The sequence below is a fragment of the Myxocyprinus asiaticus genome, chromosome 5, assembly GCF_019703515.2.
Source record: "Myxocyprinus asiaticus isolate MX2 ecotype Aquarium Trade chromosome 5, UBuf_Myxa_2, whole genome shotgun sequence".
Taxonomy (NCBI): domain Eukaryota; kingdom Metazoa; phylum Chordata; class Actinopteri; order Cypriniformes; family Catostomidae; genus Myxocyprinus; species Myxocyprinus asiaticus.
In genome coordinates, this window is record NC_059348.1 from 10,376,324 (window position 1) to 10,390,794 (window position 14,471).

The 14,471-nt window shown below is 40.9% G+C and overlaps 1 protein-coding gene across 2 annotated transcripts in view; it reads left to right on the forward strand.

The window, feature by feature from the left end:
* The window catches only part of LOC127440754 (gastrula zinc finger protein XlCGF57.1-like), a 65,844-nt gene that overhangs the window by 1,255 nt on the left and 50,118 nt on the right, over positions 1–14,471 (forward strand). Inside the window, exon 2 of one of the 2 annotated variants that reach the window (XM_051697588.1) lies at positions 5,896–6,036. In XM_051697588.1, the coding sequence (XP_051553548.1) occupies positions 5,925–6,036 (112 nt within the window). In that variant the 5' untranslated portion in view covers positions 5,896–5,924. Of the gene's footprint in view, positions 1–5,895; positions 6,037–14,471 lie in introns of those variants that run through there. The other variant, XM_051697593.1, reaches the window with a different exon arrangement.

The following is a 14,471-nucleotide window of genomic DNA, read 5'->3' on the forward strand; positions in this document are numbered from 1 at the left end:
ATGTTGATATATGTCCATTATAAAAGAATTACAAGAAATATTGCATTAAAAAAATCTTTATCATAAAAGAATGTCTTCTTTCTAACTTATATCAAGCATTTTGTAATGTCCCTGAGGCACTTCACTGAATTTTATACCTAGAAAATAATGTGCACTCTGTGTTGTTCCTTTGCTGAGAAAGAAATTTTACCAAAAAACAATTCATGTTTTTTAAATCTTTTATTATAAAACCAGGCTATAAAGTTCTGTCCTTCAATCTGAACTCAACCCTGTCACACCAAACACTTTGAGCCCATAAATATGTTGTCTGCACCCATATGTGACATTATTAACCAGAAGGGGTCTTTGAGCGTTTTCCCTCTTAAATACAGGACGATACTATTTCGGCCACAACACGGGACGTCCTGGTGTTACGGTTTGACTGATTTTAACTGACTTCCATTTGAACCTACTTTACGCTAGGGCTGGATATTAATAACATTTTAACCATATAGGTACAATTTGAAAATTTTTATTTTACAAATGATATTTTATTATTAGTTTATCACCATATTTATCACGTTTTAGCTTTTTGAGAAATGTTCAAATTTAGTGTATTCCATCACTAAAAGTCTTGAAATGGCATAGATATTATATTGCATAGGCCTATATATAATTTTTGTTATATGTTTATGGTTTACATGCATAATTTGCACTACTTACAAGAATTGTAGAGCATGTGCAAAATCGGGACTCTCTCTTAAAGGCTACCAGCATCAGGTGAGCGCATCCGTGCTATGTATAGGCTAATTAGAATGAAAGGTTTATGACTGTAAAGAATAAAAAGGGTATTAAAAGAGACATTATTCAAAGACAAATGGATTGTGTGAATCTCATCTTTGGACACACAGAACGAGTCAAACCAAACTTTTACTCTCAACAGGCAGTAAAAGAATCTCGGTGCTAAACTTCTTCACCACTATACTACACAATCACTGCTGAGTGAAATCTGAAAGTTTCCTAGCCAGTTGCTAATAACAGACATTTTTAGTTGGTTAGCATAAAATTTGGTTGCATATTATGCAAGTGATTTGCTCACATTGTTTTGCCGCATAGAATATAAGATCGATCTTGGGATTTTGGAATCGATATTGAGATTGTTCAAACCAAGATCGCAATGCATCAGGAATACTCTACTCTAGATTTGAACAATCTCAATATCGATTCCAAAATCCCAAGATTTGTCTAATGCATTATTTCGCTGTCCATTAAATGTAAACTTTCCTATTACGTTATGTTGGTATTCTTGTAAAGATGTAATGGCAGAAGTGCGCTAAGTCAACAACATAAATCAGCATCTCACGGGATCCGAACTCGTCCAGCAATAATGTAATCAACATGACCCATTAGGTGATATCAAGTTCAGCTATTCGACCATGACAAGTGGCGGAAAGATCTTGGTATTCAAATCAGGTTTCTTTATTCGGTGTGAACTGGTGCGCATTATCAAGGCAATGTGCCCATGTTAACTTGTGCCTCATGTTCACAAGCTGATAGTCTCATCTGATTATATGAAATCTGAACGCAGACATGCTCAGTTGGCTCAGGTATAAAATGTGCAATTAAGCGTATGCCCACATCATAAGTTTAGAAAAATAAGTTGGCAAAAATTACCCATTGTTGCCCACATTGTCATTTTACAAACTGTATTTTGCTCGAATAAAGCCAGTTATAAAAAAGAAAAAAAACACCCTTGTCATTGTCAGTAATCCTAAAGGCCATTGTACACTTCAGTTGTCCACGTTGCTGATTAAAAGAGACGGGGGTCTTTGCAGGTCGTGTAATGGGTGAATCGAAAGGTAGGGGGCATGTCAAAGTTATTCCAATCAGCTGAGAAAGCTGTCGGTTACACATATAGTTGGGCAGCAAGTCAAATTATTATTGGTCTACAAATTTATGAGCAGGAATTGTCAAATCTTACAAAGACGATGTAATCATGTTCACGTTCAGAAGAGTACACTTTGTAAGGAAACGCGGTAGACCGGGCGACAGAGAAAACCGATCCCGATCACAGAAAAGCAAATTATACCCGGGGCCGGTTGTACCAGCTATATGTACGTTACAACTTAGCCTAGTTGTGGCGCAAATTGGCACTGTCACAATTTACGCACTACTAAATATTTGAGTGTTGCGCCATTAAACTTAGGTAGAAAGTAACCCTATGTATAAACTAAATATTTACTGAAGCCTCTGACCAGGAGTAACGGATGGAATAAAAAAGCAGACTCACTTAATGACATCAATGAGCTCATGTTTTGGTTGACAGTCTTCAGTCTTTTTGACATATATGATGATGTTGGCATTTACACTCATTTACATTTACGGGAGAAAACATTATGTAAAATACTTAATACTTCAGCATGAAACCGACCTAACGGTGCACTTTCCTATGTACACCTCCCAGTGTCAAGTTTCAACATACTAAATAGATATTAAAATGTCTATTTTTCCAGCCTGTTGTATTAGTATTTATTTATTGTCCCTTATTCATTTTAGATACAGTTATTGAATATTGTTATTTACACAAGCTAAATATATCATTTATGAAATCTTGTTTTATTACTGTCACAGTCTGTCTCCCTCATGTTTCCTAGGACTCTTATTTTGAAGTGTTTCCCCCGGACTACGTTTTCCATTATGCACTGCCCTCATCACTGCCATCTGTTCCTGATTGTTCTCACCTGTTTTCCATTCACTCATTAGCTCTTGTTTGTATATATACCCTCTAGTTTTTGCGTTCCCTTCTCAGTTCTTGTTTGTTGATGTGTTGAGTTCCCGTTTGTTATTTTGACTGTCATCATTTTTATTAAAGCCTGCACTTAGATCCTACATCTCCTGTCTCCTCTCAGCAACCATTCGTGACAATTACGTATCGTATTTTAATGGGGATATAATTTAGAACTGACCATACAACTGACCATACAAGATGGATCTAGCAGCTTTATTTATCCAGTTGAGCCAGGCGGATTTACCCATAAAGGAATACTCCCTTCATTTCAGTACCATTGCCAGTGTCATAGGATTTGCTGACTCCCATCTCAAGTCAATTTACCGTATCGGACTAACAGCTTACCGGAGGGAATTGCCAGAGACGGGAGAATACACGTGGGAGAAATATGTGAGGTTAATGTTAGAAGCTCTAGCTTCAGAGGATCCTCCTCTCCTTACCCTGCTCCACGCCATGTCACAGCCACGCCTGAGTCTGCTCCACGCCATGTCACAGCCACGCCTGAGTCTGCTCCACGCCATGTCACAGCCACGCCTGAGTCTGCTCCACGCCATGTCACAGCCACGCCTGAGTCTGCTCCACGCCATGTCACAGCCACGCCTTCTACGGCTCCTTGCTCCAAGCCTGCCAAGGCCAATGAACCAATGCCTACGCCTGCCTCAGCCAACGAGCTTGAAGCCTTGTCCGTCCCAGAGCCAGCGTTGCCAGCCTCGTCCGTCCCAGCGCCTATGCCTGCCACGGTTAACGAGCCAACGGCCACTCCTGCCACGGCCAACAAGCTTGAAGCCTCGTCCGTCCTAGAGCCAGCGTTGCCAGCCTTGGCCGTCCTAGAGCCAATGCTTGCCATGGTTAACGAGCCAGCATCCATGCCGGCCCCTGTTAACGAGCCAGCGCCCATGCCGGCCCCTGTTAACGAGCCAGCGCCCATGCCTGCCCCGGTTAACGAGCCAGCGCCAATGCCTGTAGCCTCGACCGTCCCAGAGCCAATGCTGGTAGCCTTGACCGTCCCCGTAACCATGCTCCCAGCTGTCCGGAAAAGGAGGAGAAGGAAAGGGATACCTTTCCCCCAGTCTCTGCCTGTACTCACGACCACGGAGGTCGTTCCCAATTCTCTGCCCATGTTCACGACCACAGAGGTCGTTCCCAAGTCTCTGCCATGTTCACGACCACAGAGGTCGTTCCCGAGTCTCTGCGTGTGTTCACGACCACGGAGATCGTTCCCGAGTCTCTGCATGTGTTCACGACCACGGAGGTCGTTCCCGAGTCTCTGCGTGTGTTCACGACCACGGAGGTCGTTCCCGAGTCTCTGCCTGTGTTCACGACCACGGAGGTCGTTCCCGAGTCTCTGCCTGTGTTCACGACCACGGAGGTCGTTCCCGAGTCTCTGCCTGTGTTCACGACCACGGAGGTCATTCCCCAGTCTCTGCCAGTGTTCACGACTACAGAGGTTGTTTCCCAGTCATCCAGGACTCTTAGTCTCGAGCCTTCCATGGCTTTGCGCCTCCAGCCTCCCGTGGCTCCGCCTTCCTCGGCTTCACACCTCGAGCCTCTCATGGCTCCACCTTCCTCGGCTTCACACCTCGAGCCTCTCATGGCTCCACCTTCCATGGCTCCACCCTCTGTGCCTCTTCAGGCTCAACCTGCCTCCCTCGACCCTTCCGTGGCTCCACCCTCTGTGTCTCCTACGGCTCTGCCCATTCCACAATGGTCTCCACCACCTGTGTCTCAAATCCCCGAGCCTCTCGAGGCTCCACCTTCTATGGCTCTGCCTTTTAAGCCACCACCTCCTGCTACCAGATCTCCTCCTGATCCAGGCCCAGCTCTATGGCTGCCACCCAGGCCTCCTGACCAAGTCCCGGCCCTGTGGCCACCTTCCAGGCCTCCTGACCCTGTGCCCACTCTGTGGCTGCCTTCCAGGCCTCCTGATCCAGTCCCGGCCCTGTGCCCGCCTCCCAGGCCTCCTGACCCTGTCCTGGCCCTGTGGCCACCTCCCAGGCCTTCCGACTCTATCCCACCCCTGAGGCCGCCTCCCAGACCTCCTGACCCAGTCCCTGCACTGAGGCCGCCTCCCAGACCTCCTGACCCAGTCTCTACCCTGAGGCGGCCACCACCCCCCCAGACCTCTGGACCCAATCCTTACCCTGGGGTCTCCTCCCTGGCCACCTGGTCATCTTCCGGGTACCCTTCCTCACCAGTATCTTCCTGCCCTCCTCAGCCATCTTTGGGGCACCAGGAGTCACCCCTTAAAGGGGGGAGTTATGTCACAGTCTGTCTCCCTCATGTTTCCGAGGACTCTTATTTTGAAGTGTTTCCTCCAGACTACGTTTCCCATTATGCACTGCCCTCATCACTGCCATCTGTTCCTGATTGTTCTCACCTGTTTTCCATTCACTCATTAGCTCTTGTTTGTATGTATACCCTCTAGTTTTTGCATTCCCTTGTCAGTTTTTGTTTGTTGTTGTGTTGAGTTCCCGTTTGTTGTTTTGACTGTCATCATTTTTATTAAAGCCTGCATTTAGATCCTATGTCTCCTGTCTCCTCTCAGCAACCATTCGTGACAATTACGTATCGTATTTTAATGGGGATATAATTTATTACAGCTGACAGTTACGTGAGAAAACCAGGTTTGAACATCAACCGTAACAAGATCAAATTGAAAAGGACAGCTTTTTAACACTTCTGTGTAAAAATGTGAAGGCTGTTTATTGGATCAGTACAGGTAAACGTCATATTATGCGACTACGCATTACTTTACGCAGAGCTTACGACCTACTAGTCAAGTCTTGCCTTAAGAACATGTGATGCAACCAAATTAAGCACTGACTTAGTTACAAACTAACTAGTAGTTACTAAGCCCTTAGTGTGAACTTTACGTCTCAACATAAGTGAGACCTTACGCACAGTTGGAGCAACCCTACCCTGGTCCTTTTAGACCATAGGAATAGTATTGTGTGACATGTCATCTACCATTTTCCCTTGCAACCTCTTAGCACTGAAAACCTTTAAAATAGACAATGTGGCAATCTGCTGAAACCAATTTAAATAAAGTTCCTTCACCACAGAACTGTTCTTTTCCTGGGTGAAACAAATAATAATCGTCATAATTTTCTACCCTCTCTAAACCTTAGAATGAAATCTGCTTGACGTTGTATTGAAGATGGAGTTTATTAAAGAAGAGTTTGTTAAAGAGGAGTTTAAAGAGGAGAGTGAAGACGTCAGTATTTCAGAACCATTCAGACTGAAGAATGAAGATACTGAGGAACAAAGAGGTTGGTGCCCATTCTTGCCCATTTTATTTAATCACTGAGGAGCATGTAATGAATAGTTTACCCAAAAATTTAAATTCTGTCATTTACTCACCCTTATGTTGTTCCAAACATGAATGACTGACTGACTTCTGTAGAATTGTAGTGATGCTACTGTGTGAGTTTTTGACTTTACAGTTACTGTCGGAGAAAAAAAATTAAGCTAAACCGGTTGTATGGTTATCTGCAAATTTTTCTATGAGCCATATAATCATATTAAAATTTAATGTGTTGGCAGACGTGCTTCTCAGGAATATATGAATGCTAAGGGCAGCCCTACAATAGCATAACTCACAAAACAAATAAATAGGCTAAGTAAGGGATAATGTACAGTCAGCCAGATGTTATTTTAAAATAAACCCTGACAGGGTGATCAGGACCCCGAAGTGAAATGGAGGTCCTGTTGTTGTTTATTTGTATTTGTTTAATTTATCTGTCTGACTGCTCATTGTGTATCGTATTACAAAGACTACTTGCCAAATAAATAAATAAATGCACATGAAACTTTGATTTGAAATCATGTAATTGTGTGAGAAGAAAGAAATAGCTGAACAGCTCAATTCCACTTCCAGTTCTGTTGGTTTATTCTGTGAAAATTACCATCTGACTGCTCATTTTCAGCTTAATACAAGACTACTTGCCAAGAAAGAAATAAATACACACGAAACATTGATCGAAGTATTATTTTATTAGCTTACTAGTAGAGATTCAGGAAAGTTGAACAGTCTGCTACTCTATTTATGAAAACAATCCATTGTATGACTGTTCACGATTTCACAATTCAATATAATCTTGTTTAGATATAACAACACTTAAATTACAAAATGTTGTTTTTTAGAAATATGTTTGAACAAAATGTAAATTACAAATTTTCATTAGAATAAGTTATCTAATACACAGTATAGGCTAAATGCTCAAAGTTTAATAAGAGTTTCTCACGACGCTGATTACCACCCCTGGAGTCACGAGTTCTGTGCTGAGTGACTCCAGCCAGGTCTCCTAAGCAACCAAAATTGGCCCGGTTGCTAGGGATGGTAGGTCACATGGGGTAACCTCCTCGTGGTCGCGATTAGTGGTTCGTCAGGGCCAGCAAGGCCTTCTCTGCTGGCCTAGAGGTTGTCAGAATCAGAAAATTATATTTTTATAATTTAATATATATTTCATTAATGCTATATGTATTTTACAAAGTTCGTTCCCATCAGTCTATTAATAGTATTAACATCATTTCACTGCTACTCTCTCCCTCAGTTGCGCAGCGCTACTTACAGTGCAGCTCGTTTAAATTAGAGATTTTATCCAATCAGATTTTCCACCTGTTCTATCTCTGGTTGAAAAATGTACCCTGAGGCCTTCAGAATTTCGAGTGAATCCCCTCTGCTGTTGAAGCAAATGGGGACAATGTTGTTGATTGTCATTATCTTTAACCAATCAGATTTAGAGTTTGCCATGTTGAGCATATTCTTTGACACGCTGGAGCCTTCTAACTGGCCTAGCCGCCTATGTCAGCATTTTTCATGTGGCGTGATCGGAGGACATTAGCTAACTGAAACTGAAGTACAACTAGCTAGCATGTAAATTTTATTTTGTGTGATGTTTATATTTTTAGATGTAGTGCTTTAGATTTTTACTTAGCCCTGTTGTTGTTTTTTAATGCACAATGGCTGAAGGATGAGAAGAAATGGATTTGGTGGTGGATTTACTGGCAAAGCCTTTTTCGAGAAGGACCTTTCAAGAAAAGCTGGAAATTGTGAGGAAGGGTCGACCAACCCCGCAGCTAGCAAGCCTGTCCCAGGCAGGGGATTTGTGCGGTACATTCGACCAACTATGAAAGGTACACCTGGCTTATAGCGTCGAAGGAATATTGCAAATTGTGTTGCTGGGAATGCCTGTTACTTGCAACCGACCATTATGGTGTTTGGAGCCAAGCTGGGTTTGCAAACCTGAATTGCCTAACCAAGACCACAACGAGACACCAAAGCACGGCAGGACACTTGCAAGCAACAGTGCTATTGAAAACGTTCGGAGACATCCGAGTGGATCTACAACTCAACAAACAAATGCAAAGGGAAACGGAGCTCCACAACGAAAGAGTCAAGAAAAATAGGGAAATACTGAAAAGACTGATTGATTGTGTCATCTTTCTGGGTAAACAAGAGCTCCACAAATAGGGGGTAACTATGTCAAGCTTATTTCAGTTCTGGCCGAGCACGACAAAGATTTGCATTACCACCTTTACACTAACAAAGTGTTTACTGGGACTTCAGGCAAAATACAAAACAATCTGATTAGTGCTATAGCTGAAGTGATTGGAGAGGAGATAAAAAGGGAGATCAGTAAAGCAATTTCTTCGCAGTTATGGTGGACGAAAGTACAGATGTGAGTACTGCAGCCCAGCTGGCACTGGTGCTCCGTTATGTGACAGACACGTGTCAAGGAGAGGTTTGTCAGATTTGACGATGTTACAAGTGGCAAGCGGGCTGATGACATTGCTGCTCTCATTATCCGATTCTTGGAGGAGGAACATGAATGCCTGGATAAAGTTGTGGCACAGTGCTTTGATGACGCTGCCGTCATGGCATCTGGACTAAATGGGATGCAGGCTAAAGTTAAGGTGAGGGCTCCTATGGCTTTATTTATACATTGCTATGCACATCTACTTAATTTAGTACTGACTCAAGGGGCATCGAAGCTTAGAGAATGTAGGATCTTTTTTGCACATCTCAATGGCCTAGCTGCGTTTTTTCCAGATCCCCCTAAGCGCACGCAGCTGCTTGATTATATCTGCTAGCGTCGTCTTCCTTGCGTGACACCAACAAGGTGGCAATATAGTTCTAGATTGGTCAGCACAGTCTTTGAGAAGAGAATTGCCTTGAAGGAGCTATTTGAGCACATATTAGAACACCATGATGAGTACAACGAGGATTCTGTGCGCTGTGCTGACGGATACAATGCACATCTGGATGATTTTGAGTTTTGGTTTTTGCTTTCCACTTTTCATGTGATTTTTGAGTATTCGGGTGTGCTTTTTGGAATACTGCAAAACAAAACACTTGATGTACAATTCTGTCTGGCAAGAATGGACGAGTTTGGTGACACCACTGTGAGGGAGAGAGGGAAATTTGGTGAGATTTATGAATCTACTGTGCGTGAAACAGGTGCGCCAAGCACACAGATTTATTTGTACCGATGTACTATACAACCGTGTTATTGAACTCTTTATAAAGAAAGAAAGGAGGATGGACTATATCTTTAAATGATGAGCAGCTTTGGTAAGTTTGATTTTTTTATTATTTTTTTTTTATCTTTACTAGCCGGGCTGTGAAGTTGTAGTGTTGTAGGTGCCGTGCTGTCCATAGTACTGAAACACAGCGGAGGAGATCGATAGACAGACAGATTTCATCCTGGCGCCGGGCCTGTTACTAGCTATTTATTTTTATTATTGCTTGCTTTAGATCGTTGTTGCTGGTGTGAATGATGTTCAGATTCAGTGGCCTGTCTGTGTCTTTGAGTGTGCGTGGTGGCATATGCATTTAGGCCCAGCAGCTTGGCTGGAATCTGGGGAAGCCTGTTGAATCCTGATTGTGTTATTTGTGTTTTATGGCATTTTCCTTGCTTGGTGGTTGTATGAGTAAATCTGACTGGTTGTTGTGATTTTGCTCTTGTTTCTTTGGTAATGACATTGATTTGGGCTATGCGATGTCCATTTGTGATGGAGCATCCTGTCATACTGCTTAATAGTGGTACATCCTTGATGGTTTGATGGTATCCTCCCACAATTAAAATTAAAATAGCGGCTATGGGGTGGTTACATCGAATGACAATAGCGGCTGTTGATTAGCCTATAGCCCTAGTGTCATGGTGAGGTTATTCGAAGGCGGTTTAATTGCGGGAGGATAGCACTGAAGTCCTAGGTGTAAAATTCATGGCCCGCCACTGGTTTATCATATACCTTTCTCTATAAGAAAAGATCACTAACAAATAAACCTTCAAAAAGTTGGTTACTTTCAGGCTGATGAGGTGCAGGACAAGCAATATAACTGAACATAACATGTCTGAAAATTATGACAGGTTGCTATCAAAACTCCTCTATAACATGCTTGGGAAAGCTGTGCTTTTTTCTATCACTAGCCCCATGTTTTTGTTTTTTGTGAGGAAATATACAGTATATAGTATGTGAAAGTTTCTTTTTACTTTAAGAACTGGCTGTAAAGAACAAAAGTTAAATTAAAAGACACATTTTTCAATGAAAGTGGAGTGTGTGGATCTCATCTTTGGACAAACATTACACAGAGAAAATGCTTTGTTTTAATTTCTAACTTTGTTTAACACTTTCCAACAAAACAAGACACATTTCCAGATATTCCAGTACTTTTAAAAAAGATTAATAAAAAAAAAAAAAAACAACGCTATATTTTTTTAACAGCTAAATTCAAACACATATCGCTGGGCGATATGGCTAAAAAAATTATATCTCGACATTTTTCTACCTATTGACAATATTCGATAAATATCTTGATAATTATGTATTTGATTCAAAAGTTATTTTCTTTAATCAGAGGAACCATCATTTCTTGTAGCCAAGTAGATTAAATGTAATAAAGATGATATTTTTTTACTCATCTTACGCAGATGATATTTTATTATTCGTCTCCAACCCCATGAGATGCCTTGCCTTGCCTCCACAGAATTATTAATTCCTTTTCCAAATTCTCAGGATACTGAAGCTTTGGCTCTGACAGCATACTGCCCTGTAACGGTTTTTCAGCCGGCCGCCTTCCAGTGGCCCAAAAAGGGCATTAAGTATTTGGGTATTTTATTCCCAGCAAATTTGTCTGATTTAGTTAGTTAATTTTGACCCTTTAATAAAAAGGTTTTCGAATGATGTAGACAGGTGGGCTTCATTACATTTATCGATGATTGGGAAGGTTAATGTTATTAAAATGAATTGTATTCCAAAATTCAACAACCTGCTATAGTCACTCCCTATAGATGTCCCCCTCTCTTATTTCAAGCAATTTGATAGCATAGCGAAGTCCTTCATTTGGAATGGTAAATGTCCCAGATTGCATTTTAATAAATTGCATAGGTCGATTGACAAAGGTGGGCTAGTCATACCCAAGATTTTGTTTTATTACTATGCATTCGGTCTCAGACATTTGACTCATTGGTCACTTCCACCTGAGAGAGCCCCTCCCTGGTTTTGTATTGAACAGGAAGTTCTTGCCCCTATTTCGCCATTGCAAAGCCTTTCTATCAAACTAACTGGAGAAGTTAAGTTACACCCCGTTATCTCGCATTTGCACTCGGCATGGACAAAAGTGTCCAGAGTGTTTAATTCGGACATTTATTTAAATGTAGCCTCGAGCATATGGCTGAACCCAAAATTATGTATTAATAAGTCCCCTTTCTGCTGGTCAGAGTGGATTGAGAGGGAGGTTATAATGGGGGTTATATGTTGATTCTGTGAATATATGTTTTGCCTTTCTTTGTCAATTGTGTGAATCAATAAAAAGTGTTAATCAGAAAAATATGCAAATTTTTATTTTATATACAGTGATACATAGTAAATTAATGAAATGCAATATTTACCTTAAATTTTGTCTTAACCATTTTTTGTGAATGAACAAGATGTGGAGCTTTTATTTTGATACGTCACCATCTGGAGCTTTTATTTTGATACGTCACCATCTGGAGCTTTTATTTTGACACTGAAAGTGCAGTGTGTAGTTTGCAATGTTTCTAATCTGGTGAAATGCTGTCATCTCCTCCTGTTTTACTGTGCTGCCTTTGTAGATTTGTACAATAACTTTTAGTGGTTGCTAATATTTGGAATTGCGTGAATGCTTGAACATGCATTACTTTGATTTCACAATGCACATGAACTAATCTAAAAGCACTTAAAACTTGAGCACATGAGCTCTGCGCGTGCACGGAACAGCACACCTTCTGAAGCACACACAGATCATGTATATCTGTCTTAAATCGCAACCTTTTGCAATTTAATAATCACATATGACCATATCACCATTTTAATGTTATTTTGATTAATTGAGTAGCCCTGAAGAATCGTGAAATAAGTCAACTGATACATTGAAATCATTGCGATATTTACGTTATTGCTTAATTTTATATCATCTGCAAAATCATTGCGATTATATTGTGAATATTCTAAACAGTATATCGCCCTGTCCTACTTTGAGCACTTCAGTGACCTTGTGCGAACCCTGTAAATAGTGTAGAAAAAAAGCGAGATTTGAACAGAATTGAGTTGTGTGAAGTTGGCTAGCAGACTCCAGACCACTTGGTTTTGGCCAAGGGTGTCACACAAAAAGCTTTGCCCACCCCTGCTCTATACTCCCTCTTGTGTGGGATGTGACATGCCAACTGCCAAGTGACAGTCTTTTTCTGCTTTTTTACGTGCAAAAATAACTCACTCTGTCGGCATTAAGGGCATTTTAGACCCTACACATAAACTGATTTTAATGTAATTGTTTCATATATTATGATTTAAAATGGTGATCAGTGTATTGAAAATAACTTTCATCTTTTCATCTCTTTGTCATATCTCCCTGTTATTTTTTTGGAATCAGATTAATGTAGTGTTTAACATAGATAAGTGATGTATTTTATAAGTTGGCGGTCTAAAATATATTTTTCATTCTTTCTGGCAAACAGCCATAAAAGGGATTGTAAATTACAGTATGTGTGCTACATTTTGAAATTGCAGCATACAGTCTTTATTATAAGCGGGCATAGCTTTCGCAACTCAATGCTCAGTTGACCTTATTCATGCTAGCGCCATCTTTGATTTTTAACGGGAATGACAACAAGGCTGTGAGGAATAGACTTACAGTCTGTTCAATGGCATGAATGGTTTAAAGCTGTAAAAAGCTCCTTGACCACATAGTTAAGAAAAGATATGAACTTAGGAAATGTTTTTCTGTAACAGCTTTTGTTAAATGAGATCCTAACTGAAATTGCCATAGTATCAAACAGATAAGATAGGACAGAGACTGTTTAACAGAAACAGGTCACTTCTATTAAAATGAATGGGAGAAATTGGAACGCCCAACCAAGAAGCTCTAGCATCCAACGTATGTAGAAAGGAAGTCCCGCCTTACAGGTAAAAAGAGCCAATCACCTTTTAGATACAGACATCGCCTGTCAACCATCTCGAGAATGCACATGCGCATTAGCTATACAAGCCGGGAAAATTGTTAATTTTGCGTAATCTGAGGTAAAGAAACACAATTTTTGATACCAGCGTTGTCAGATTTTACTGCTGATTTGAAATATGTTCTTTGATCGTAATCTTGACCAACCATTTTGGAGATTTCGGTCTTTCACTATTCAGGTACAGTAGAGAGGAGCTGCACTGGCATGACTGGAAATAGCTTCCCAGGAGCATTCCAAAGATGGCCACAAGTGGACTTTGGAAAGGATTCTAAAATCTATTTATTATAAAAATAAATACTGCATAATTAATTGATTTCAGTGTTTTTGTGCATGAGACAAATAAAAGCACTGGAATACACACCAGTGTCTGTATATTATTTATGCACAATTATAATGCATGGACTTATATTATATGCAGTCTTTCAAAAACAGACCGGGTGCATGTTTGTAGTTCAAAGGTTTCATGAACTGCAACTATTTAGTATTAAGTATATAATTTTCGGGTGTGTATAAACTCATTGTTTGCCAGTTGATTAGCACCACCAATGCGGCGAATTGTGCAGCAGCAGCGACTCTGGGGAAAAATTACAAAAAGCTCATCTCATTGGTCAGTCAGTTTTCTTCACAGTCCGGGGGTTAAAAATCGGATTGCTCTTTATAAAAAAATATTTTGGTTTGTCGGAACGGGTGTGGATAGCCCCATAGGAATCCATTGTTCCTAAAAGCTTGTATGGAACGAACGTTCCCACCAAAAATTCGAGCTTAGTGTGAATGCGCCTTAAAGGCCAAAGTATACTTGCGTTTTCCGCGTTCTTGATCAGGTCGCATACAGTATGCGTGACGTAGAATTTGTCATCATCACAGTCTGCATGGACTGTTCTCACCTGTGAACATCATTGGCACATGCGCATGCTGTTGACTGTACTAAAAGACTATCACAAAGTAGTCGGTGCGTATTTGTCAAACGTGTTCATATTCGCTCGCGGTCAGAAGAGTATAGTTTGAAAGGTGAAAAAATTAAGTATACCCAAGACTTAAATATAGCCTGTTAATATGGGCACTGAAAAATTTCCTCTGCTTACATGACGTGACACAGCAGAAGTGGGCACTGCTCAGAAGTTACCCAGTATGACAATTCATTTTCAATTAGAGGGGAAGATGAAACCTTTTCGCCTATTCCAGAAAAACTACTGAACAGGACAATGACAGAATTAACTTCAAGT